Here is a 24136-nt window from a genome sequence, read left to right on the forward strand (position 1 = left end):
TAAAAAGAAATTTTCAGTGCTGGGACGGAGGAGAGGGAGAGGGAGAGAGAGAGAGAGAGGGAGAGGGAGAGGGAGAGGGAGAGGGAGACAAAAAAAAAAAAATATCCCCACTAAAGTGCATAGGGTTTCGTGTTCCGGCCGATCCTCGACTTTGCGCAGTAATCGGCCGATTTCGCCCGACTCGACTTTTCCAACAGTCGGGTTTCGCAAAACATGACTCGACCCTAAAAGAGTCAAGGTCGCTCAACCCTACCCGAAGGCAGTGTCCTAATGCTGATGGGTCCTAGAGGCTGTCACCAAAAGATCAAATGCCCCCAAAGATCTAACGCCCCGAAGGCGGTGCCCCAATGCTGATGGGTCCTAGAGGTCACCCCTAACGATCAAACACCCTGGAGGCAGTGAACCAATGCTGATGGGTCCCATAAGCCACCCCTAACGATCAAATGCCCCGAAGGCAGTGCCCCAATGCTGACGGGTCCTAGAGGCCACCCCTAACGATCACTCAAGAGGTGGTGCCCCAACGCTGACTGGTTCTAGAGGCCACCCCTAACAATCAAACACCCTGGAGGTGATGCCCCAACACTGACGGTTTTTAGAGGCCACCTATAAGGATCAAACACCCTGGATGCGGTGCCCCAATGCTGACAGGTCCCAGAGATAGTGCTCCAACGCTGACAAATGCAGTCACTGACAAATACCCCAGAAGTTGTCAGTAATGGTGATGGCCAATCAAACATGTTGTATGCCATCCCCAATTCTGAGGTGCCCCGGAGGCCCTCCCCACTCCATACGAGGAGGCGGCACTACTTCCTCCTGAGGTTTAATTTTAGCTTTTTCTGTTTGTACTAAAAGTTTTTTTTTTTTTCTGCAAGATGTAGAAAAGAAAAAAAAAAAAAAAAGCTAAAAACAAATAAATAAAACACAATTTTTCCAACAGAGTAAGGAAAAGTCACTTCCACAAAGCGTTATAATCCATCTCTTAATATTTAATGTTAGATTTCTTCAATGCAACATCATGGTTTTTTGTGTGTTTTGGTAGAGATTTTTTTTATGGTTCTTTAAAAAAAGAAACGAAAAAAAAAAAAAAAAAAAAGGGAAAAATAAAATTCAACCGACACTCGCAACAACATAAAATACTTATAATTCGCAGAATAGGATTTAATTCATTAAACTCCAGGGGCAAAAAAAAAAAAGAAAAAAAGAAAGTGAGTCCAGAGCGGACCCCATCGCGGTACCGCCTGGCGGAGAATCGGTTAACCTATTGCACTTTGTGAAGAACATTTTTTTTTGTTTTTTTATTTAAAAATAATAAAAAATATATATATATTTCTATATAATTCATATTCTTTGCCTTGACCGCCACCTCTGGGAGAGCGGGGAGAGGGCGATGACGCCAGGTCTTGTTCTCGCGACTCCTCCGGGGTGACCCCTCATTGACGCCTCCTTGAGTTTGGGCAGCAGCGGAGATGGTTTTTTTGTTCCAGTCTCACTGGTCGGGGCAGAAAGACGACGCGTTTCAGCCCCCGATGCGACCAGCGGATTAACGGGATGCGATTTACATGTGACTTTAGCGTACGGACACAATGGAAAGAGAGGAAACAAAACACGGATCTTATTGCACGAGGTGCCGGAGCGAGAGAGGATAAAGTCACGACTAGTCGTGCAGTGACATCTCTATCTGCATATGGTTCGCTCCCAGCCTTTTTTTTAATATTTTTTTTTTGTCGCCATTTTCTAGAGTTTGGGTGGTAGCAAGGTCAATCGACATACATCGGGGAACTGGGAGTGGCCGGCATCTGATCCAGGATTTTGATGACGTAAGTGGCGACGTCCACGTATCGCTCCTCGTACATCACGATGAAAGGGTGTTTCTGTGGGGACAGAAGGGAAGTCCACATTCTATAGGAACAGCAAAAAGACGCAGATTCTCCAATACGCCACCCCCCCTCCCAAAAAAAACAAAAAAAACCCAAAACAATTATGTCTTAAAGAGTTAAGGTCCAATTTTTGGAGGATTTTTACGGCCTTACTCACCAGAAGTTCTCTGTACTTTGGCCTTTTAGATTCGTCCTTTGTAAGGCTGCCAAAAAGGGGGAAAAAAAAGTTAGATATGTAAATAATTAAAAGAACGGAAACACAAGAAAGGGTTAATGAGTGCAAATCTCCAGGAAAGTTCTCCGTTTCTATTTTTCACCAGTAGATGGCAGCAACAGCTCAACTTCTATTCTCTGTAGTACACCAGCTGGCCAGCAGATGGCAGAGGAGTCCCATGCACAGTACACCGCCTGTGCCTCCAGATGGCGCCACCGCCATTCCTTCTCAATGATTTGCAGAGGCCAGGAAAGGGTTATGAAACCAAGATGAAAAGTCCGATATTTCCTTCTTTCCTCACCAGGAGGAAAGATCAGATGTTCCGTCGCTTTAAGGCTGTGGAGTAAAAGCTTCTCGACACTTACCACAGGTTGACGAAGTTGATAAAACTGGGGGAGAACTCCCTCTCGTCAGAGTTGCAGAGCTGCGGGGGGTCTCCCTTCACCACCTGCGTCAATTGGTCAAATACGCTGTTCCACTTGGGGTAGGGGAAGCTTCCGGTGGCCAATTCATACTGCGGAAATGGAGGGGGTCGATGATGCCGGGAGGTGGCGGGGGTATACGACGCGCTGACTGAGCCAGAGGAGGAGAGGAGGCACGTGATGCGCTGACCAGGGGCGAACCAGAGGAGAAGAGGGGGCAAGTGATGTGATGACCAGGGGCGAGCCAGAAGAGAGGGGGCACGTGACGCGCTGACCAGGGGCGAGCCAGAGGAGAAGAGGGGGCAAGTGACGCGCTGACCAGGGGCGAGCCAGAGGAGGAGAAGGGGCACGTGACGCGCTGACCGAGCCAGAGGAGGAGAGGGGGCACGTGACGCGCTGACCGAGCCAGAGGAGAGGGGGCACGTGACGCGCTTACTAGGGGCGAGCCAGAGGAGAAGAGGGGGCAAGTGACGCGCTGACTGGGGGCGAGCCAGAGGAGAAGAGGGGGCAAGTGACGCGCTGACCGGGGGCGAGCCAGAGGAGAAGAGGGGGCAAGTGACGCGCTGACCGGGGGCGAGCCAGAGGAGGAGAGGGGGCACGTGACGCGCTTACTTGGGGCGAGCCAGAGGAGAAGAGGGGGCAAGTGACGCGCTGACCGGGGGCGAGCCAGAGGAGGAGAGGGGGCACGTGACGCGCTGACCGAGCCAGAGGAGAGGAGGCACGTGACGCGCTGACCGGTAGCCGAGCCAGAGGAGGAGAGGAGGCACCTGACAAGCTGACCAGGGGCGAGCCAGAGGAGGAGAGGAGGCATGTGACACGCTGACCAGGGGCGAGCCAGAGGAGGAGGGGGCACGTGACGCGCTGACCAGTAGCCGAGCCAGAGGAGGAGAGGAGGCACATGACGCGCTGACCGGTAGCCGAGCCAGAGGAGGAGAGGGGGCACGTGACGCGCTGACCAGTAGCCGAGCAAGAGGAGGAGAGGGGGAACGTGACGCGCTGACCGGGGGTGAGCCAGAGGAGGAGAGGGGGAACGTGACGCGCTGACTGGGGGTGAGCCAGAGGAGGAGAGGCGGCACGTGACACGCTGACCAGTAGCAGAGCCAGAAGAGGAGAGGGGGCACGTGACACGCTGACCAGTAGCCGAGCCAGAGGAGAGGAGGCACGTGACGCACTGACCGGTGGACGAGCCAGAGGTGGAGAGGGGGCACGTGACGCTCTGACAGAGCCAGAGGAGGCGGCACGTGATGCGCTGACCAGTAGCCGAGCCAGAGGAGGAGAGGAGGCACGTGACAAGCTGACCAGTAGCCGAGTCAGAGGAGAATCGGGGGCATGTGACGCGCTGACCGGTAGCCGAGCCAGAGGAGGCATGTGACACGCTGACCAGTAGCAGAGCCAGAGGAGGAGAGGGGGCATGTGACGCGCTGACCGAGCCAGAGGAGGAGAGGGGGCACGTGACGCACTGACCGAGCCAGAGGAGAGGGGGCACGTGGCGTGCTGACCGGTGGCCGAGCCAGAGGAGGAGAGGAGGCACGTGACGCGCTGACCGAGCCAGAGGAGAGGAGGCACGTGACGCGCTGACCGAGCCAGAGGAGAGGGGGCACGTGGCGCGCTGACCGGTGGCCGAGCCAGAGGAGGAGAGGGGGCACGTGACGCGCTGACCAAGCAAGAGGAGGAGAGGAGGCACGTGACGCGCTGACCGGTGGCCGAGCCAGAGGAGGAGAGGAGGCATGCGACGTGCTGACCGGGGGCGAGCCAGAGGAGAAGAGGGGGCACGTGACGCGCTGACCAGTGGCCGAGCTAGAGGAGGGGGCACGTGACGCACTGACCGGGGGCGAGCCAGAGGAGGAGAGGAGGCACGTGACACGCTGACCAGTAGCCGAGCCAGAGGAGAAGCGGGGGCACATGACGCGCTGACCGGTAGCCGAGCCAGAGGAGGCATGTGACACGCTGACCAGTAGCAGAGCCAGAGGAGGAGAGGGGGCACGTGACGCGCTGACCAGTAGCCGAGCAAGAGGAGGAGAGGGGGAACGTGACGCGCTGACCGGGGGTGAGCCAGAGGAGGAGAGGGGGAACGTGACGCGCTGACTGGGGGTGAGCCAGAGGAGGAGAGGCGGCACGTGACACGCTGACCAGTAGCAGAGCCAGAAGAGGAGAGGGGGCACGTGACACGCTGACCAGTAGCCGAGCCAGAGGAGAGGAGGCACGTGACGCACTGACCGGTGGACGAGCCAGAGGTGGAGAGGGGGCACGTGACGCTCTGACAGAGCCAGAGGAGGCGGCACGTGATGCGCTGACCAGTAGCCGAGCCAGAGGAGGAGAGGAGGCACGTGACAAGCTGACCAGTAGCCGAGTCAGAGGAGAATCGGGGGCATGTGACGCGCTGACCGGTAGCCGAGCCAGAGGAGGCATGTGACACGCTGACCAGTAGCAGAGCCAGAGGAGGAGAGGGGGCATGTGACGCGCTGACCGAGCCAGAGGAGGAGAGGGGGCACGTGACGCACTGACCGAGCCAGAGGAGAGGGGGCACGTGGCGTGCTGACCGGTGGCCGAGCCAGAGGAGGAGAGGAGGCACGTGACGCGCTGACCGAGCCAGAGGAGAGGAGGCACGTGACGCGCTGACCGAGCCAGAGGAGAGGGGGCACGTGGCGCGCTGACCGGTGGCCGAGCCAGAGGAGGAGAGGGGGCACGTGACGCGCTGACCAAGCAAGAGGAGGAGAGGAGGCACGTGACGCGCTGACCGGTGGCCGAGCCAGAGGAGGAGAGGAGGCATGCGACGTGCTGACCGGGGGCGAGCCAGAGGAGAAGAGGGGGCACGTGACGCGCTGACCAGTGGCCGAGCTAGAGGAGGGGGCACGTGACGCACTGACCGGGGGCGAGCCAGAGGAGGAGAGGAGGCACGTGACACGCTGACCAGTAGCCGAGCCAGAGGAGAAGCGGGGGCACATGACGCGCTGACCGGTAGCCGAGCCAGAGGAGGCATGTGACACGCTGACCAGTAGCAGAGCCAGAGGAGGAGAGGGGGCATGTGACGCGCTGACCGAGCCAGAGGAGGAGAGGGGGCACGTGACGCACTGACCGAGCCAGAGGAGAGGGGGCACGTGGCGTGCTGACCGGTGGCCGAGCCAGGGGAGGAACGTGACGCGCTGACCGAACCAGAGGAGAGGAGGCACGTGACGCGCTGACCGGTGGCCGAGCCAGAGGAGGAGAGGGGGCACGTGACGCGCTGTCCAAGCAAGAGGAGGCACGTGACGCGCTGACCGGTGGCCGAGCCAGAGGAGGAGAGGAGGCATGCGACGTGCTGACCGGAGGCGAGCCAGAGGAGAAGAGGGGGCAGGTGACGCGCTGACCGGTGTCCGAGCTAGAGGAGAGGGGGCACGTGACGCACTGACCGGGGGCGAGCCAGAGGAGAGGGGCACGTGACGGGCTGACCGGGGGCGAGTCAGTGAAGAGGGGGCACGTGACGCGCTGATTGCTGGCCGAGCCAGAGGAGGATGAGATGCAACTCACCAGCGTGATCCCGAGGCTCCACACGTCCGAGCGCACGTCATACCCCTGCCTGGACGCACTCGGGTCTATCCTTTCCGGCTACAAAAAAAGAAAAAAAAAAGTTGATAAAAACTTTGGAGAAGTCATCGCCTTATGTTAGAATATTAACTCTGTCAGGGCCACTGCGGATCGTTAACGGTCATGGACAATACTGTCACAATGTATCAGTCTGGAGTGAAAGCTGCAAGTGTAACAAACCCCCAGCTGTGAGAAGTACGGGGTTATGGACAGACGGGCGGGACATTGTGTGGACTGGATGCAAAGCCTGATAGAAAGTTACAAGACTGTAGAACTACAAGCCTCAGCATGGTTGCCCCTACACAAGATATACAATGAGATGACGTGAAGCTCCGGAACGGCCGCCCGACACACTGCAGACGCCGCAGTGTAGTGATGACGTCGGCCTATGGTGGCGCTCCAGCTCAAGCCATGGGAGAAGAAATATGCGGGAAGTGTGAGGACCCCACAGGGGCGGGATCTACTCCTGTCACTGCCAGAGGACCCCACAGGAGCGGCATCTACTCCTGTCACTGCCAGAGGACCCCACGGGAGCGGCATCTACATCCGTCACTGCCAGAGGACCCCACGGGAGCGGCATCTACATCCGTCACTGCCAGAGGACCCCACGGGAGCGGCATCTACATCCGTCACTGCCAGAGGACCCCACGGGAGCGGCATCTACATCCGTCACTGCCAGAGGACCCCACGGGAGCGGCATCTACTCCCGTCACTGCCAGAGGACCCCACGGGAGCGGCATCTACTCCCGTCACTGCCAGAGGACCCCACGGGAGCGGCATCTACATCCGTCACTGCCAGAGGACCCCACGGGAGCGGCATCTACATCCGTCACTGCCAGAGGACCCCACGGGAGCGGCATCTACATCCGTCACTGCCAGAGGACCCCACGGGAGCGGCATCTACATCCGTCACTGCCAGAGGACCCCACGGGAGCGGCATCTACATCTGTCACTGCCAGAGGACCCCACGGGAGCGGCATCTACATCCGTCACTGCCAGAGGACCCCACGGGAGCGGCATCTACATCCGTCACTGCCAGAGGACCCCACGGGAGCGGCATCTACATCCGTCACTGCCAGAGGACCCCACGGGAGCGGCATCTACTCCTGTCACTGCCAGAGGACCCCACGGGAGCGGCATCTACATCCGTCACTGCCAGAGGACCCCACGGGAGCGGCATCTACTCCTGTCACTGCCAGAGGACCCCACGGGAGCGGCATCTACATCTGTCACTGCCAGAGGACCCCACGGGAGCGGCATCTACTCCTGTCACTGCCAGAGGACCCCACGGGAGCGGCATCTACATCAGTCACTGCCAGAGGACCCCACGGGAGCGGCATCTACTCCTGTCACTGCCAGAGGACCCCACGGGAGCGGCATCTACTCCTGTCACTGCCAGAGGACCCCACGGGAGCGGCATCTACATCTGTCACTGCCAGAGGACCCCACGGGAGCGGCATCTACATCAGTCACTGCCAGAGGACCCCACGGGAGCGGGATCTACTCCTGTCACTGCCAGAGGACCCCACGGGAGCGGCATCTACATCAGTCACTGCCAGAGGACCCCACGGGAGCGGCATCTACATCTGTCACTGCCAGAGGACCCCACGGGAGCGGCATCTACATCTGTCACTGCCAGAGGACCCCACGGGAGCGGCATCTACATCCGTCACTGCCAGAGGACCCCACGGGAGCGGCATCTACTCCTGTCACTGCCAGAGGACCCCACGGGAGCGGCATCTACATCCGTCACTGCCAGAGGACCCCACGGGAGCGGCATCTACATCTGTCGCTGCCAGAGGACCCCACGGGAGCGGCATCTACTCCTGTCACTGCCAGAGGACCCCACGGGAGCGGCATCTACATCTGTCGCTGCCAGAGGACCCCACGGGAGCGGCATCTACATCCGTCACTGCCAGAGGACCCCACGGGAGCGGCATCTACATCAGTCACTGCCAGAGGACCCCACGGGAGCGGGATCTACTCCTGTCACTGCCAGAGGACCCCACGGGAGCGGCATCTACATCAGTCACTGCCAGAGGACCCCACGGGAGCGGCATCTACATCTGTCACTGCCAGAGGACCCCACGGGAGCGGGATCTACTCCTGTCACTGCCAGAGGACCCCACGGGAGCGGGATCTACTCCTGTCACTGCAAGAGGACCCCAAGGGAGAAGGATCTATGGATGGAGACAATAGTGAGCACTGGGCCTCAGGAGTCCTCCATCCTCTTGTAACTGCATGGGCCTAGGGGGGGGGGGGGGGGGCTTCAACTCTCCCACACTCCCGAAACCCTGTGAGCCTCAAGACACACCAATCCCCAATGAGCCCCGGCAGCCCCCTTTCATCCTTTGGGCCCCCTTTTTCCTCCCAGTGGGACCTGGTGGCTCCCTTCCATCTTAGTCACCCATGATGGCCTTTCTTAGGCAGAAATCACTGGACCTGTCAGCCCCCCAGCAGTAACCCACAGGGTCGCCCCCCACTGACTTATAAGGCTCCTTTTCAGAAAGGCGACTCCGTCCCTAACCAGATTCCAGAAGTACAGGAATTCCCATCCCCGGCCGGTGACATCAGCCCCGTCTGACTCAGCGCCTTCCCCGTGGCAAGCACGCCGGCCGTGTCGTCACCCAGATTCCTCAGTGGTTTCATCTGAGAAAATCCCTGAGTGGGCGGTGGAGGGGGCTCGTTATAAGACTGAGCGGCTATAAATAGGAGATGACATCAGTTGGGACGGTGCCCGTGTGACGTCGCCTCGTTCCCAGGCTCCGCTCATGTCTACACTTAGATAACCCTAAGAGCATCGAGAAAGAGCGGGAAACTGACAGCGCTGGTGCAGAGCGACGCCACCTCAGGACAGCCAGGGAAACTGACAGCGCTAGGGAGGAGCGGAGCGACGCCACCTGAGGACGGCGTGGGAAACGGACAGCGCTAGGGAGGAGCGGAGCGACGCCACTTGAGGACAGCGTGGGAAACGGACAGCGCTAAGGAGGAGCGGAGCAACACCACCTGAGGACAGCACAGGAAACGGACAGCGCTGGTGCGGAGCGACGCCACCTCAGGACAGCACGGAAAATGGACAGCACTGGGAAGGAGCTGAGCGATGCCACCTCAAGACAGCGAAGGAAACTGACAGCGATCGAGAGGAGCGGAGGAGTGGTGCCACCTGAGGACAGCGTGGGAAACGGACAGCCCTGGGGAGGAGCGGAGCGACGCCACCTCAGGACAGAGCGGGAAACGGACTGCGCTGGAGAGGAGCAGAGTGACGTCACCTCAGAACAGCGCGGGAAACAAAGCGCCACCTCAGGACAGCGCTGGTGCGGAGCGACACCACATTAGGATAGCGAGGGTAACTGACAGCGCGAGAGAGGAGCGGAGCGACGTCACCTCAGGACAGCACGGGAAACGTGGACAGTGCTGGGGAGGAGCGGAGCAATGCTTCCTCAAAACAGTGCGGGAAACTGACGGTGCTAGGGAGGAGCGGAGCGACGTCACCTCAGGACAGCGCGGGAAATGGACAGCACTGGGAAGGAGCGGAGCGATGCAACCTCATGACAGCGAGGGAAACTGACAGCGATGGAGAAGAGCGGGGCGACACCATCTCTGGACAGCACAGGAAACGGACAACTCTGGGGAGGAGCGAAGCGACGCCACGTCAGGGCAGCGCTGGTGAGGAGCAACTGATGACATCCGTTGGGCCAGTGCCCGTGTGACGTCGCCTCGTTCCCAGGCTCTGCTCATGTCTACACTTACATAACCCTAAAAGCATCAAGGAAGAGCGGGGAAACTCACAGCGCTGGGGAGGAGCGGAGTGACGCCACCTCAGGACAGCACTGGCGAGGAGCAGCGCGACGTCACCTCAGGACAGCGCAAGAAATGGACAGCGATGGAGAGGAGCGGAGCGACACCACCTCATGACAGTGTGGGAAACTGACGACGCTGGTGAGGAGTGCAGCGGCATAAAAAACAACAACAACATACTTCGTGTTGACCTATATTCACCAGCGAAGGGTTAACAGTGTCCTGCGAGCTGCAGACGTCAGCCCCTATTTTTACTTGGCCAGGAAGCCCGGCCTCGGAGCGACCACATTTCTCAGAGCCGGCCTCATCCTGGGAATGACCCAGCACGTTTCGAGTGACGTGGAGATGAGCCGGGGATCAGACGCACCGAAAATGCCAAACTTGGCTTGGAAACTGCGAGACACCGGAAGAGGACGCACGGGGGAAACAAAGACCCCCGGCCTTAAAGGGCCACTAACACTTCATCCAAAACAGAAGAATGATGGAAAATACATCACTGAGCAGACAACGTCACATATATGACATTAAATAGAAAGCGGCCCCCACTCACCGCCATGTACGGCCGGCAGCCGGCGTCTCTGGTCTTGGCGATGGAGTCCACGAGCTGCCCGCTGATCCCAAAGTCACACAGCTTAATGTTTCCATTTCTGTCCAGAAGAATATTAGAAGGTTTGATATCTGCAATATAATGGAAGGGCACAGTGAGTGCAGCTCTGGAGTATAATACAGGGTCAGTAATGTATGTACACAATGACTGCACCAGCAGAATAGTGAGTGCAGCTCTGGAGTATAATACAGGGTCAGTAATGTATGTACACAATGACTGCACCAGCAGAATAGTGAGTGCAGCTCTGGAGTATAATACAGGGTCAGTAATGTATGTACACAATGACTGCACCAGCAGAATAGTGAGTGCAGCTCTGGAGTATAATACAGGATGTAACTCAGGATCAGTAATGTAATGTATGTACACAGTGACTGCACCAGCAGAATAGTGAGTGCAGCTCTGGGGTATAATAGAGGAGGTAACTCAGGGTCAGTGATAATTTTCAGGAATAGCCAAATTTTCTCACCTCTGTGAATTATTTTCAAGTTTTCTTTTAAGTGGTTGAGCGCCTTCACAGTCTGGAAGAGAAGAAACTCATTATATCGGGTACAAACAGCAATAACACTCCTCTAACCCCTTAACGACCTGGGAAGTTTTTATCTTTTGCACTTCTCTTATTTTCTCTTCTCCTTCCATGTAAAATAAAAAGGATAAGCCCAGCAGTGACAGAGGTCAGTATACCTTTAGAGTTTTGCTTCCAGGCAGAGCCCTGTGTAAACCTGTGAATCAATAGGGGCTGCTCTCCATGGATCTCCACAGGGGCCACAATGTCAGAAGAAAGGCTTCTGGATGGGGTGGTCTCATCAGCGCTGCCCCCGAACGTCCAGTCCAGACCAAGGAAAGTAGGTTTATAAAACCGTTATTAGCTGCGCGTTTCGCAGCAGTTCTGTTCCTTCTCAGGCTGACATATAACATGTGATGGTTACAGCTGCTTTTCGTCCGGGGGGATCCAGTGATGCACATGGACCTCTGCTCCATTCCTTGTCATTAGTAGACACCATAACATTGTACATCCGTCAGCGAACCTTAGGAGCTCGAAAGAGGGAACATTTCATAACTCCATATAGAAGAAGCCACCGGCCGGGCGTCCGATGACATCGGGAAACCAATCGTTCGCAGCCCATTATGTTGATCTCATTGTGCAGTCCTATGTAACAGTTGCCCCCTCATTTCAGGGATTCCAAGGGTTCAACAACGGTCATCATCCAAAACTGGGGCCAACACACAGGCATGCAATGTCAGCCAATCACCCTACATTGTATAAAGCAGCTGTAAACATCACAAGTTATATGTCAGCCTGAGAAGGAGCAGGAACTGCGGCGAAACGCAGTGCTAATAATGGTTTTTAAACCTACTTTCCTCAGTCTGAACTGGACGTTCGGGCTGTTCATAGGCTGTTGAAGGCTTAATCTGGCAGGAGGGAGGGGGAATATTAAAAAAAAATTAAAGTTTTTACTCACAGCTAAAGTTATTTTTCCTAAAATCTCCTCTGGAATAACGTCGTCTAATGAACTATATACATATTTGTAAAACTTGTCAAACGAGGTAGCCATGAGCTCCATGCAGATCCAGCAATCTCCCTGCGAGGAAAGAGGAAAAACATACATAAAACACAACAAATCAGAGGCGAAAATCTACAGAGTCCCACTGTCTGCCCCCACCTCTCTGAACAGCGCCCCATAAAACTGCACAATGTACGGACAGTCGCTGCTGCGCATCACCACGTCCAGGTCCATCAGAAGCTGCTTCTGCTCCTTCTCATCCACCGTTGACCGAATTCGCTAGATTAAAAAAAATAAGTAAAATTCAGGATTAAAAGCACACCAAAAAAATAAAAAATAAAAGTTTTCTTGAGTCAATAATAAGTTTGAAACAGAAAATATTGGGGGGGTTGGGGGGGGCTCTAGACGACCCGAGGGGCAAAGGGGACCTCTAGAAGACCCGAGGGGCAAAGGGGACCTCTAGACGACCCGAGGGGCAAAGGGGACCTCTAGACGACCCGAGGGGCAAAGGGGACCTCTAGACCAGGGGCCGCTCGCTTACCTTAACAGCCATAATCTGTCCACTAGGGTTATGAATCATTTTGTTCACGGAGCCATACGCCCCCCTCCCGATCTCGCCCAGGTCCTTCAGGTCCTCGGCTGTGAAGTCCCAATGCTGCTCCGGCGAAAGCTTCAATTTTCCTGAAGATTCGATGCTGTGTGTTCGTAATCGCTCTCTGTGCAGAAACAAAAACAACAAAAACTTGAAAAATGGAGACACTTAGTCAATACATCTAAGCAGCACCTCTGCACACACCCGGCCCTGACCGAATACCAGCACTGGCCGAGACCCAAACCCGTAGCTGGCCGCAACCAGGAGTATTCCTCCTGATTTTAGTGACATAACCCAATGTCAATTGACCCAATCAATGCCAGCAGCCAGACCCAAGGCCGGGAGCCGGCGAGGCCAGACCCAAGGCCGGCGAGGCCAGACCCAAGGCCGGGAGCTGGCGAGGCCAGACCCAAGGCCGGCGAGGCCAGACCCAAGGCCAGGAGCCGGCGAGGCCAGACCCAAGGCCGGGAGCCGGCGAGGCCAGACCCAAGGCCGGCGAGGCCAGACCCAAGGCCGGGAGCCGGCGAGGCCAGACCCAAGGCCGGGAGCCGGCGAGGCCAGACCCAACACCCACATCTACCGACACAACCACCACTCCATCAAGAAGAGGCTAGATTAAGGGTCACAAATCAACAAAATCAAGTCACTAAAAATAAAAAAAATAAATATGTTTTTGTCGTTTTTAAACTACCAAGTATACAGCGGACAATCCTGAAAGACCTCATCAGAATAAAAAGGTATTAAAATACAGAAGACATGAAATTGGCCTTTTTAAAAAAAAAAAAAAAAAAAAAAGAAGAAGAACAAGATCCTTTAATTAAATGTGTGACTGAAGAAAACCCTGAAGATACTGAAGGCGCGAGCGACTGTGCGAGGTCCCGTCAGCGGTCCGCAGTCATTAGTGGGTAATGCTCCCTGGAGCGTCTTTGCTGCGAATAATAGCCAGCGAAGAGGCAATAAATCAGCAATAAATCAGATTACAGCAATTCTGGGACTCAGCTGGAAACCTGATCATGGAGGGGGCCAATGTCCCTCCGCGACCATGGCCGACCTCCCTCCGCGTGGAGGTAACGATACCGGGCGGCACACAGGCGGTGTGAATACTGTAGACACACAACGGGCATCCGGCGGTCAGGGGGCCGCGCTCGTCAGATACCAGGGACTTACAGGCGGTTTTTTGTCGCTTGTTCGTTGGAGCTGTACTGCTTTCCCCCCGCCAGACGCACTTCCTGCTTTTGGTAGGTGGTCTCGAAGTTCCTCATCGCATCAGATTTCTGCATCCTGAAAAACAATTACAGAACAGTAATCAGTCACAGAAAAATGGCCGCCGCCGGTGTGTGTAGGAAAGTGGGAGAAGGTCAAGATCCAAATCTGTGTTCTTGAGCAGAATAGTGAGGGACCCCTCCATGGAGGAGATACCACAGACAATACTCACAGATGTGCCGGCTGAATTGTTGGGTTCAGTGTGAACTTTGCTGTGGATTTGAAGGCCGGGTTGGCAAAATTTAGCTTCAGTGCTTTGCGTTTACCTAAAGAATGATTTTAAAAAAATATATTATATTAACGAGCCCCTCATAAATTACCGACCCCCAAAAATATAAAATACATAAAAAATTGAAAGAAAAAAAAAAAAAGTGACTTTTTCCAAGAAGTTTAAGTGGCTTTATGCCCCAGCCTGACACTGAGACGACGACGCACTGACCAGAGATGACATGGACGTCTTACTCAGCCCATTACGGTCAGGCCGCAGGGTGACCCGGCTCAGGTACTCTGCTCCTGCCAGTGACAGCAGCACCGGAGCTGCGGCTCCTCTGGACGCACCAGGTCAGTCATTCCTGTATCGGTGACACATTCCCTGGTGAGTCATGGCAGCAGCAGAGGAAATATCCCGCCATAATCCCATGAAGGTCCGCTCTACCAGCAGGCTGCATGAATTATTGATCAGCTGAGGGGGAGGGGGGATGCGCAGCTGCTGCAGAAGATGAGAACTCACAATGGGGTGATGGGGACGAAGCACGAAAGAAAAAAAAAAACTGCTCTACCGGCGTCCCAAACGGTAAAACTAACCCGCTTCACCGCCCTGTACCGTCGGGGATCCCGACACAAACCCACCACACCCTCCGGGGATCCCGACACCAACCCACCACACCCTCCGGGGATCCCGACACTAACCCATCACACCCTCCGGGGATCCCGACACTAATCAGCTTCACCATCCTAGACCAACAGGCATTCCGACAGTAACCCATTACGCCTAGACCATCGGAGATCCTGACACAAAGCCATTTCACCCTGCCAGAACAGCGGGGATCCCGACACTAACCCACTACACTGTGCTGGACCATTGGGGATCCCGACACTAACCTGTTTCTCCACCCTAGACCCCCAGGCATCTTGACAATAACCCATTTCACCAGCCTAGACAGCCAGGGATCCTGACACTAACCCACTACACTGTCCTAGACTATCGGAGATCCCGACACTAACCCACCACACCTCCGGGGATCCCGACACTAACCCACCACACCTCCGGGGATCCCGACACTAACCCACCACACCTCCGGGGATCCCGACACTAACCCACCACACCTCCGGGGATCCCGACACTAACCCACCACACCACTGGAGATCCCGACACTAACCAGCTTCACAATCCTAGACCAACAGGCATTCCGACACTAACCCAGTACGCCTAGACCATCAGAGATCCTGACACAAAGCCATTTCACCATCCCAGACCAGCGGGTATCCTGACACTAACCCACTACACTGTGCTGGACCATTGGGGATCCCAACACTAACCTGTTTCTCCATCCTAGACCACCAGGCATCTTGACAATAACCCATTTCACTAGCCTAGACCGCCAGTGATCGTGACACTAACCCACTACACTGTTCTAGACCATCGGAGATTTCAACACAAAGCCATTTCACCATGCTAGACTAGCGGGGATCCCGACACTAACATACTACACCACACTAGATCATCGTGGATCCCAACACTAACCTACTATACCACCGGGGATTTCGACACTAACCCACCACACCTCCGGGGATCCGGACACTAACCCACCACACCTCCTGGGATCCCGACACTAACCCACCACACCTCCTGGGATCCCGACACTAACCCACCACACCTCCTGGGATCCCGACACTAACCAGCTTCACCATCCTAGACCAACAGGCATTCCGACAGTAACCCACTACGCCTAGACCATCGGAGATCCTGACACAAAGCCATTTCACCATCCCAGACCAGCGGGGATCCCAACACTAACCCACTACACTGTGCTGGACCATTGGGGTCCCGACACTAACCTATTTCTCCATCCTAGACCACCAGGCATCTTGACACTAACCCACTACACTGTCCTAGACCATCGGAGATTTCAACACAAAGCCCTTTCACCATCCTAGACTAGTGGGGATCCTGACACTAACCCACTAGATCATCGTGGATCCCAACACTAACCCACTATACCACCGGGGATTTCGACACTAACCTGTTTCACCATCCTAGACCAGCAGGGATCCTGACACTAACCAACTTCACCGCCCTAGACCATCGGAGATCCTGACACGAAGCCATTGCACCATCCTAGCCCAGCAGGCATCTTGACACTAACCCACTGATTCAGCATCTCTTGGATTATTGGGGTCCTGTTAATATGGCGCTTTCCCAAACACACATTAAACCATGGCCTGGACGTTGGCATGACGCCCCTGATCCTGGGCGACTGCTAAATGCCCTTATATCTGTGCCGGCTATTAAATAACGGACCCCGTACAGGCCGCTAGTGGACTGGAGAAATGGCGCATACTCCTCGCTGAGGCCATCGCATGGGATCGCTAACAGAGGGTTGGAGGTTTTTCATTATTTTTGGGAGAAGTGTTCCTCTTTCAGCAATGGACAGGAGAAGTCGACATGGCAGTCTGGGCCCACATAAAGGAGAAATCCAACCCGATGGCAGCCACGAGCCCCCAATGTGATTACAATGCCCCCCATGACACGTCTGATGATCACAATGAGAAGAATGGAGAAAATAAATGAGAAAAGCAGCAATCCACATTACAGATTTCTACTCGTCTATTGAATCTTCTTTAGTGTGACCGATTTTACTTCTCTCCGACCCTCTACTCCAGTCACAGCCAAAGCTGCACCCGACCAACAGCAGGGAGCACGGTTCTGTGTATCGCACATAGGAGGATAAAGGATTGCTGCTTTGGCAAAAAAAATAAAATGTCATGGTGGCTCACCATAAAAAACGGACACCGCCCAATGCCCTCCAACTGTTGAATCTGAGCATGCTGATCATTGTAGTTCAACAGCTAAAGCGCAGAGACGTCTCAAGCAGTGATCGCACCGATCAATAGAGGAGCCGTGACACCAAAATGGCCACAAAAGGACCAGATTAATAGAAATTTTACTTATTTTTTTTATGGCGAGGATCTCATTAAAGTGAACCCATCACATCCAAAAAATAAAAAATTGTGGATTTTATTAAATATACACTTTGATATTTATTCCAATTTAAAAAATAAATAAATAAAAATACAAAAAAAAAACTAAGATAATATTTAATATACAAAGAATAAAAAAAAAAATAAGCACAATTAATAAAAGCGTAAGGCCAGGAATTTGGCGCGAGGCGGACGGACGGGTTCACTTTGAAGAGCGGTTAGTTGGAGCGACAGTGGATACATTCCCAATACCAAGATGGAGGCGACAGGAACCACAAGGCCAGAAAATGAGAAAAATCAGCACGTCTTACTTTGCGCATTGTCACAGAAGTTTATCTGAAGGCCTAAAGCAGAAAACACAAAGTCTTGTTCATTAGCGGCAACAACAGCAGCGGTGGCACAAAATTACAATTATTAATTATTATTTATTACGTGATTTTTTTTTTTTTTTTTTTATTTTGATTTCTTGAACATTTTAATTTTCTTCTTTTTTGGGTGTTGCAGGAGTGCGATGGGCGTGCGAACGGACCAATAATAGATTAAAGGAGAACAATAACAGCGACTGAGGCCGGCTGCCGCCATTACAGACAGGTGCCGGCTGTGTAACCCATCCGTCATGGAGCAGGAAGGGGGTTAACACTTCATTCACCCATATTGCGGCACATGAGGGAAATATTGTGGAGAATCTGACAAAAAAAAACAAAATGGCGCGAGCTGGGCCTTGCTGGAGAGTCAGCCATACTGTTGCCCATAGCAACCAATCACAGCACAGCTTTCATTTCCCCAGAGCAAAATACAACATGAAAGCTGAGCCCTTATTGGTTGCTATGGGCAACAGACACCATTTCTTGAATCTCCCTGATTATTCCTTCAGTTTTTGAGAAACTTTTCTCTCCTCTAGCAAAATAAGTGTTAGACGCAGGGAGCCAGAATTTCCACTCACAGATTCAGTGAAGTCTATGGGGCTGAAAAGTCCCTTTAAATTTTACTCAAACCCCCTTTCACTTCAGAAGAAGCCCCAAGAATGCAGCCAAGGTTACGTGACCCAACTGATCAGTGCGGCCCACAATCTTCCTACTGTAGCTGGAAACAGGAAGTTATAACCCTAGACGGCCATTTTGAAGTCCATGGAGAACCCATGTGGTCACCCGCCTGCCACCATACAGCGCCCTATAATCATTTTCAGTAGCTCCACAAGGTAAACTCCATCAACTAAAGGCGGCCATTACTGACAGGACAGCGAGCCGCCGAGGACGCTTATCCCCCATTGAGGAAGAGGCCAATCGGTGGAAATACAAGATGGGACGACCCACAATGCAACATGTCCATCAGGGGGCAACACAGAGGGAAGCGAGCTTGGCAGCTCTCCCGAGGTCCGGCGCAGGCACCTGCAACAGCTGGCAGAGGGTGACACGGCCCCAGGCAGCAGCGGGTACACAAGCCCCCGAATTACACGGCCCTGGGCAGCGTTGGGCACACGAGCCCCCGAGTCACAAGACCCTGGATCAAAAAGCCCCGGGCAGGTGCGGGCACACAAGCCCCCAAACCACACAAGCCCCGGGCAGCGGCGGGCACGCGAGCCCCCCGGATCACATGGCCCTGGGCAACGGCTGACACATGAGCTCTCCCGGATCACACGAGCATGAGCCCCGGATCACACAGCCATGGGTAGCAGCGGGCACACGAGCTCCTGGATCACACAGGCACACGAGCTCCCAGATCAAAAGCCCCGGGCAGCGGCGGGTACATGAGTCCCCAAATCACAAGGCCCAGGCAGCCACACAAGCCCCCCGGACCACACAGCCCGGGCAACAGTGGGCACACGAGCCAGCGGCTCACACAGCCAAGGGCAGCGGTGGGCACACGAGCCCCCAGATCACACAGGCAGCGGCAGGTACACGAGCCCCCGGATCACACAGGCAGCGGCAGGTACACGAGCCCCCGGATCATACGGCCACGGGCAGTGAAGGACACACGAGCCCCCTGGATCACAGGAGCCCAGGCAGCAACGGGCACATGAGCCCCCAGATCACAAGGCCCCGGGCAGTGACGGGCACACGAGCCCCCTGGATCACAGGAGCCCAGGCAGCAACGGGCACATGAGCCCCCAGATCACAAGGCCCCGGGCAGTGACGGGCACACGAGCCCCCTGGATCACAGGAGCCCAGGCAGCAACGGGCACATGAGCCCCCAGATCACAAGGCCCCGGGCAGTGAAGGACACACGAGCCCCCTGGATCACAGGAGCCCAGGCAGCAACGGGCACATGAGCCCCCAGATCACAAGGCCCCGGGCAGTGACGGGCACACGAGCCCCCTGGATCACAGGAGCCCAGGCAGCAACGGGCACATGAGCCCCCAGATCACAAAGCCCCGGGCAGTGACGGGCACACGAGCCCCCAGATAACAAGGCTCCATGCAGTGACGGGCACACGAGCCCCCCGGATCACAAGGCTCCGTGCAGTGACGGGCACACGAGCCCCCCGGATCACAGGAGCCCAGGCAGCAACGGGCACATAAGCCCCCGCATTACACAACTGTTAGGATATCACAAGGCAGGAGGGTGGACAGCGCAGCGACAGAATATTACTATTCTGGCAGGGGGAGATGACCCGGGGGGCACTGCTGGTCATGGAGGGGTTCTGACAGGAGGATGTGAGCACAGAGTTATTCTGGGGGCAGTTACAGGGGTCCGTAGTCCTGCAGAGCAGGCTTCTCCACCACAGGTGGGCTCCTCTGCCCTGAGGCCGGGTGATGGCTCTGCTCATTACAGAGACACTGACCCTGTAAGTCCAGGGGGTCGACATGGGCAGGTTGGGGGGAGGTAACAGATCCAGGCTCCCCTCTACAGGGGGCTTCATAATCCGCCAGTGACATCCAGAGGGGGTGCCGATTGCAGGCTGTGATGGGCAGGAGGGCACAGAGTTCCCTGCATCTGTGGGAGGGGTGAGGATGAAGATGGCACAGACGGATTACAGGGGGCACGGCAGATGGGCAGAGATCAGAGGCTGAACAACAGGAAAACAGGCAGAGGGTCCGCAGGGCACAGAGCGGGGGTCAGGCAGAGGGGATGTGGCCACATGGATACGGGTGAGGGGCACAAGGGATATATATGGCTCAGAATTAGGGGAACACAGGGGTCACTATCAGGGGGCAGAACGTCCGTCTAGTACAGGATACACAGGAGGGGGGACGGCGCACACACAGGGGGCACAGCGCACACACAGGGGGCACAGCGCACACACAGGGGGCACAGCAGAGCATAGGACAACACAGGAGATTATGTACACAGGGGGCACAGCACACACAGGGGGTACAGTACACATACATAAGGGGCACAGTACATACAAACATACGGGGCATAGTACACACATACGGGGCACAGTACACATACATACAGGGCACAGTACACATACATACATACATACACACACAAACATACATACGGGGCACAGTAGACACACGGGGCACAGCACATACATACGGGGCACAGTAGACACACGGGGCACAGCACATACATACGGGGCACAGTACACACACGGGGCACAGTACACACACACACACACACACATATATACATACGGAGCACAGTACACACACACATACATACGGGGCACAGTACACACACACACACACACATACGGGGCACAGTACACACACACACACACACACACACACACACATACATACATACGGGGCACAGTACACACACATACATACGGGGCACAGTAGACACACGGGGCACAGCACACACACATACATACGGGGCACAGTACACACACGGGGCACAGTACACACACACATATACATACGGGGCACAGTACACACACACACACACACACACACATATACATACGGGGCACAGTACACACACACACACACACACACACATACATACATACGGGGCACAGTACACACACATACATACGGGGCACAGTAGACACACGGGGCACAGCACACACACATACATACGGGGCACAGTACACACGGGGCACAGTACACACACACATATACATACGGGGCACAGTACACACACATATACATACGGGGCACAGTACACACACACACACACACATACATACGGGGCACAGTACACACACACACACACACACATATACATACGGGGCACAGTACACACACACACACACATATACATACGGGGCACAGTACACATACGTACACAATACACATACATACACAGGGGGCACAGCGCACACACAGGGGGCACAGCGCACACACAGGGGGCACAGCGCACACACAGGGGGCACAGCGCACACACAGGGGGCACAGCGCACACACAGGGGGCACAGCGCACACACAGGGGGCACAGCGCACACACAGGGGGCACAGCGCACACACAGGGGGCACAGCGCACACACAGGGGGCACAGCGCACACACAGGGGGCACAGCGCACACACAGGGGGCACAGCGCACACACAGGGGGCACAGCGCACACACAGGGGGCACAGCGCACACACAGGGGGCACAGCGCACACACAGGGGGCACAGCGCACACACAGGGGGCACAGCGCACACACAGGGGGCACAGCGCACACACAGGGGGCACAGCGCACACACAGGGGGCACAGCGCACACACAGGGGGCACAGCGCACACACAGGGGGCACAGCGCACACACAGGGGGCACAGCGCACACACAGGGGGCACAGCGCACACACAGGGGGCACAGCGCACACACAGGGGGCACAGCGCACACACAGGGGGCACAGCGCACACACAGGGGGCACAGCGCACACACAGGGGGCACAGCGCACACACAGGGGGCACAGCGCACACACAGGGGGCACAGCGCACACACAGGGGGCACAGCGCACACACAGGGGGCACAGCGCACACACAGGGGGCACAGCGCACACACAGGGGGCACAGCGCAGCATAGGACAACACAGGAGATTATGTACACAGGGGGCACAGCACACACAGGGGGTACAGTACACATACATAAGGGGCACAGTACATACAAACATACGGGGCATAGTACACATACATACACACACGGGGCACAGTACACATACATACATACATACGGGGCAGAGTACACATATACACACACACGGGGCACAGTACACATACACACACACACATATACATACGGGGCACAGTACACATACGTACACAATACACATACATACACACACACAGGGCACAGCACATACATATACACACGGGGCACAGTACACATACATACATACATACGGGGCACAGTACACATACATACATACATACGGGGCACAGTACACATATATATATATCTATATATACATACACACACATATTTACATACATACATACATACATGGCACAGTACACATACATACATACATACATATGGGGCACAGTACACATACATACATATATATCTATATATACATACATACACACATATACATATGCACACACACACATACATACATGGCACAGTAGACATACATACATACATATATATCTACACACACACACACACACACACACACACACACACACACACACACACACGGGGCCCAGTCCGGCGGCGCTCACCCTGCATGCTGCTGACCGTGCTGTGCTGCTGTCCGGGCCCCGCTCCGCCTCCTCCGCCGCTGCCGCCGCCGCTGTTGCTCGGATTGGACGTCGCCATTGTTAATATATTGGATTCCAGATGAGGCTGCAATGCAGCAACCCCCACTGCGCCGCCTCCTCCCAGCATGCCTCACTCTGACGTCACTGCGCGCCCGAAACCACGCCCCCGCCGCCAGGAGGAGGACAGGCCGGAGCTGCCGCAGAACCTCTTATATAAAGCTGTCAGTCATATACAGGCCGGAGCTGCTGCAGAGCCTCTTATATAAAGCCGTCAGTCATATACAGGCCGGAGCTGCTGCAGAACCTCTTATATAAAGCCGTCAGTCATATACAGGCCGGAGCTGCCGCAGAACGTCTTATATAAAGCCGTCAGTCATATACAGGCCGGAGCTGCCGCAGAACGTCTTATATAAAGCCGTCAGTCATATACAGGCCGGAGCTGCCGCAGAACCTCTTATATAAAGCCGTCAGTCATATACAGGCCGGAGCTGCTGCAGAACGTCTTATATAAAGCCGTCAGTCATATACAGGCCGGAGCTGCCGCAGAACCTCTTATATAAAGCTGTCAGTCATATACAGGCCGGAGCTGCCGCAGAACCTCTTATATAAAGCCGTCAGTCATATACAGGCCGGAGCTGCCGCAGAACCTCTTATATAAAGCTGTCAGTCATATACAGGCCGGAGCTGCCGCAGAACCTCTTATATAAAGCTGTCAGTCATATACAGGCCGGAGCTGCCGCAGAACATCTTATATAAAGCTGTCAGTCATATACAGGCCGGATCTGCCGCAGAACATCTTATATAAAGCTGTCAGTCATATACAGGCCGGAGCTGCCGCAGAACCTCTTATATAAAGCCGTCAGTCATATACAGGCCGGAGCTGCCGCAGAACCTCTTATATAAAGCCGTCAGTCATATACAGGCCGGAGCTGCCGCAGAACCTCTTATATAAAGCCGTCAGTCATATACAGGCCGGATCTGCTGCAGAACGTCTTATATAAAGCCGTCAGTCATATACAGGCCGGAGCTGCCGCAGAGCCTCTTATATAAAGCCGTCAGTCATATACAGGCCGGATCTGCCGCAGAACGTCTTATATAAAGCCGTCAGTCATATACAGGCCGGAGCTGCCGCAGAACCTCTTATATAAAGCCGTCAGTCATATACAGGCCGGAGCTGCCGCAGAACCTCTTATATAAAGCTGTCAGTCATATACAGGCCGGAGCTGCCGCAAAACCTCTTATATAAAGCCGTCAGTCATATACAGGCCGGAGCTGCCGCAGAGCCTCTTATATAAAGCCGTCAGTCATATACAGGCCGGATCTGCCGCAGAACGTCTTATATAAAGCCGTCAGTCATATACAGGCCGGAGCTGCCGCAGAACCTCTTATATAAAGCCGTCAGTCATATACAGGCCGGAGCTGCCGCAGAGCCTCTTATATAAAGCCATCAGTCATATACAGGCCGGAGCTGCCGCAGAGCCTCTTATATAAAGCCGTCAGTCATATACAGGCCGGATC

General features: G+C 55.1%; 1 protein-coding gene across 3 annotated transcripts; it reads right to left on the minus strand.

The window, feature by feature from the left end:
• Window positions 1-1349: 1349 nt before the first annotated feature.
• Window positions 1350-22749, minus strand: MAP2K4 (mitogen-activated protein kinase kinase 4). 3 transcript variants are annotated; one of them, XM_077254629.1, is made up of 13 exons: window positions 22580-22735; window positions 17352-17384; window positions 14012-14105; window positions 13744-13857; window positions 12526-12700; window positions 12144-12263; window positions 11943-12062; window positions 10949-11000; window positions 10426-10553; window positions 6021-6098; window positions 2457-2605; window positions 2035-2080; window positions 1350-1871 (listed from the first exon to the last, which is right to left on the minus strand). In XM_077254629.1, exons 1-13 carry the CDS (start codon window positions 22674-22676, stop codon window positions 1758-1760), a joined length of 1320 nt encoding a protein of 439 aa, XP_077110744.1. In that variant the 5' UTR covers window positions 22677-22735; the 3' UTR covers window positions 1350-1757. The 3 variants fall into 3 exon arrangements, with proteins under 3 accessions (XP_077110744.1, XP_077110746.1, XP_077110745.1); XM_077254630.1 differs by having other exon boundaries at window positions 1614-1871; window positions 22596-22749; XM_077254631.1 differs by lacking the exon at window positions 17352-17384 and having other exon boundaries at window positions 1481-1871; window positions 22580-22691.
• Window positions 22750-24136: the final 1387 nt, after the last annotated feature.

The sequence above is a fragment of the Ranitomeya variabilis genome, chromosome 4 (genome assembly GCF_051348905.1).
Source record: "Ranitomeya variabilis isolate aRanVar5 chromosome 4, aRanVar5.hap1, whole genome shotgun sequence".
Taxonomy (NCBI): domain Eukaryota; kingdom Metazoa; phylum Chordata; class Amphibia; order Anura; family Dendrobatidae; genus Ranitomeya; species Ranitomeya variabilis.

Excerpts from the sequence above, each read along its gene's own strand:
- MAP2K4 (XM_077254629.1), bottom strand. The coding sequence starts at position 22,676 with ATGGCGACGTCCAATCCGAGCAACAGCGGCGGCGGCAGCGGCGGAGGA. Across the intron at positions 11,001-11,942 it reads TAGGAAAAATAACTTTAGCT|ACTGTGAAGGCGCTCAACCA; the intron begins GTGAGTAAAAAC and ends CTTCTCTTCCAG. Across the intron at positions 6,099-10,425 it reads GCTGCCGGCCGTACATGGCG|CCGGAAAGGATAGACCCGAG; the intron begins GTGAGTGGGGGC and ends CTTTTTTTGTAG.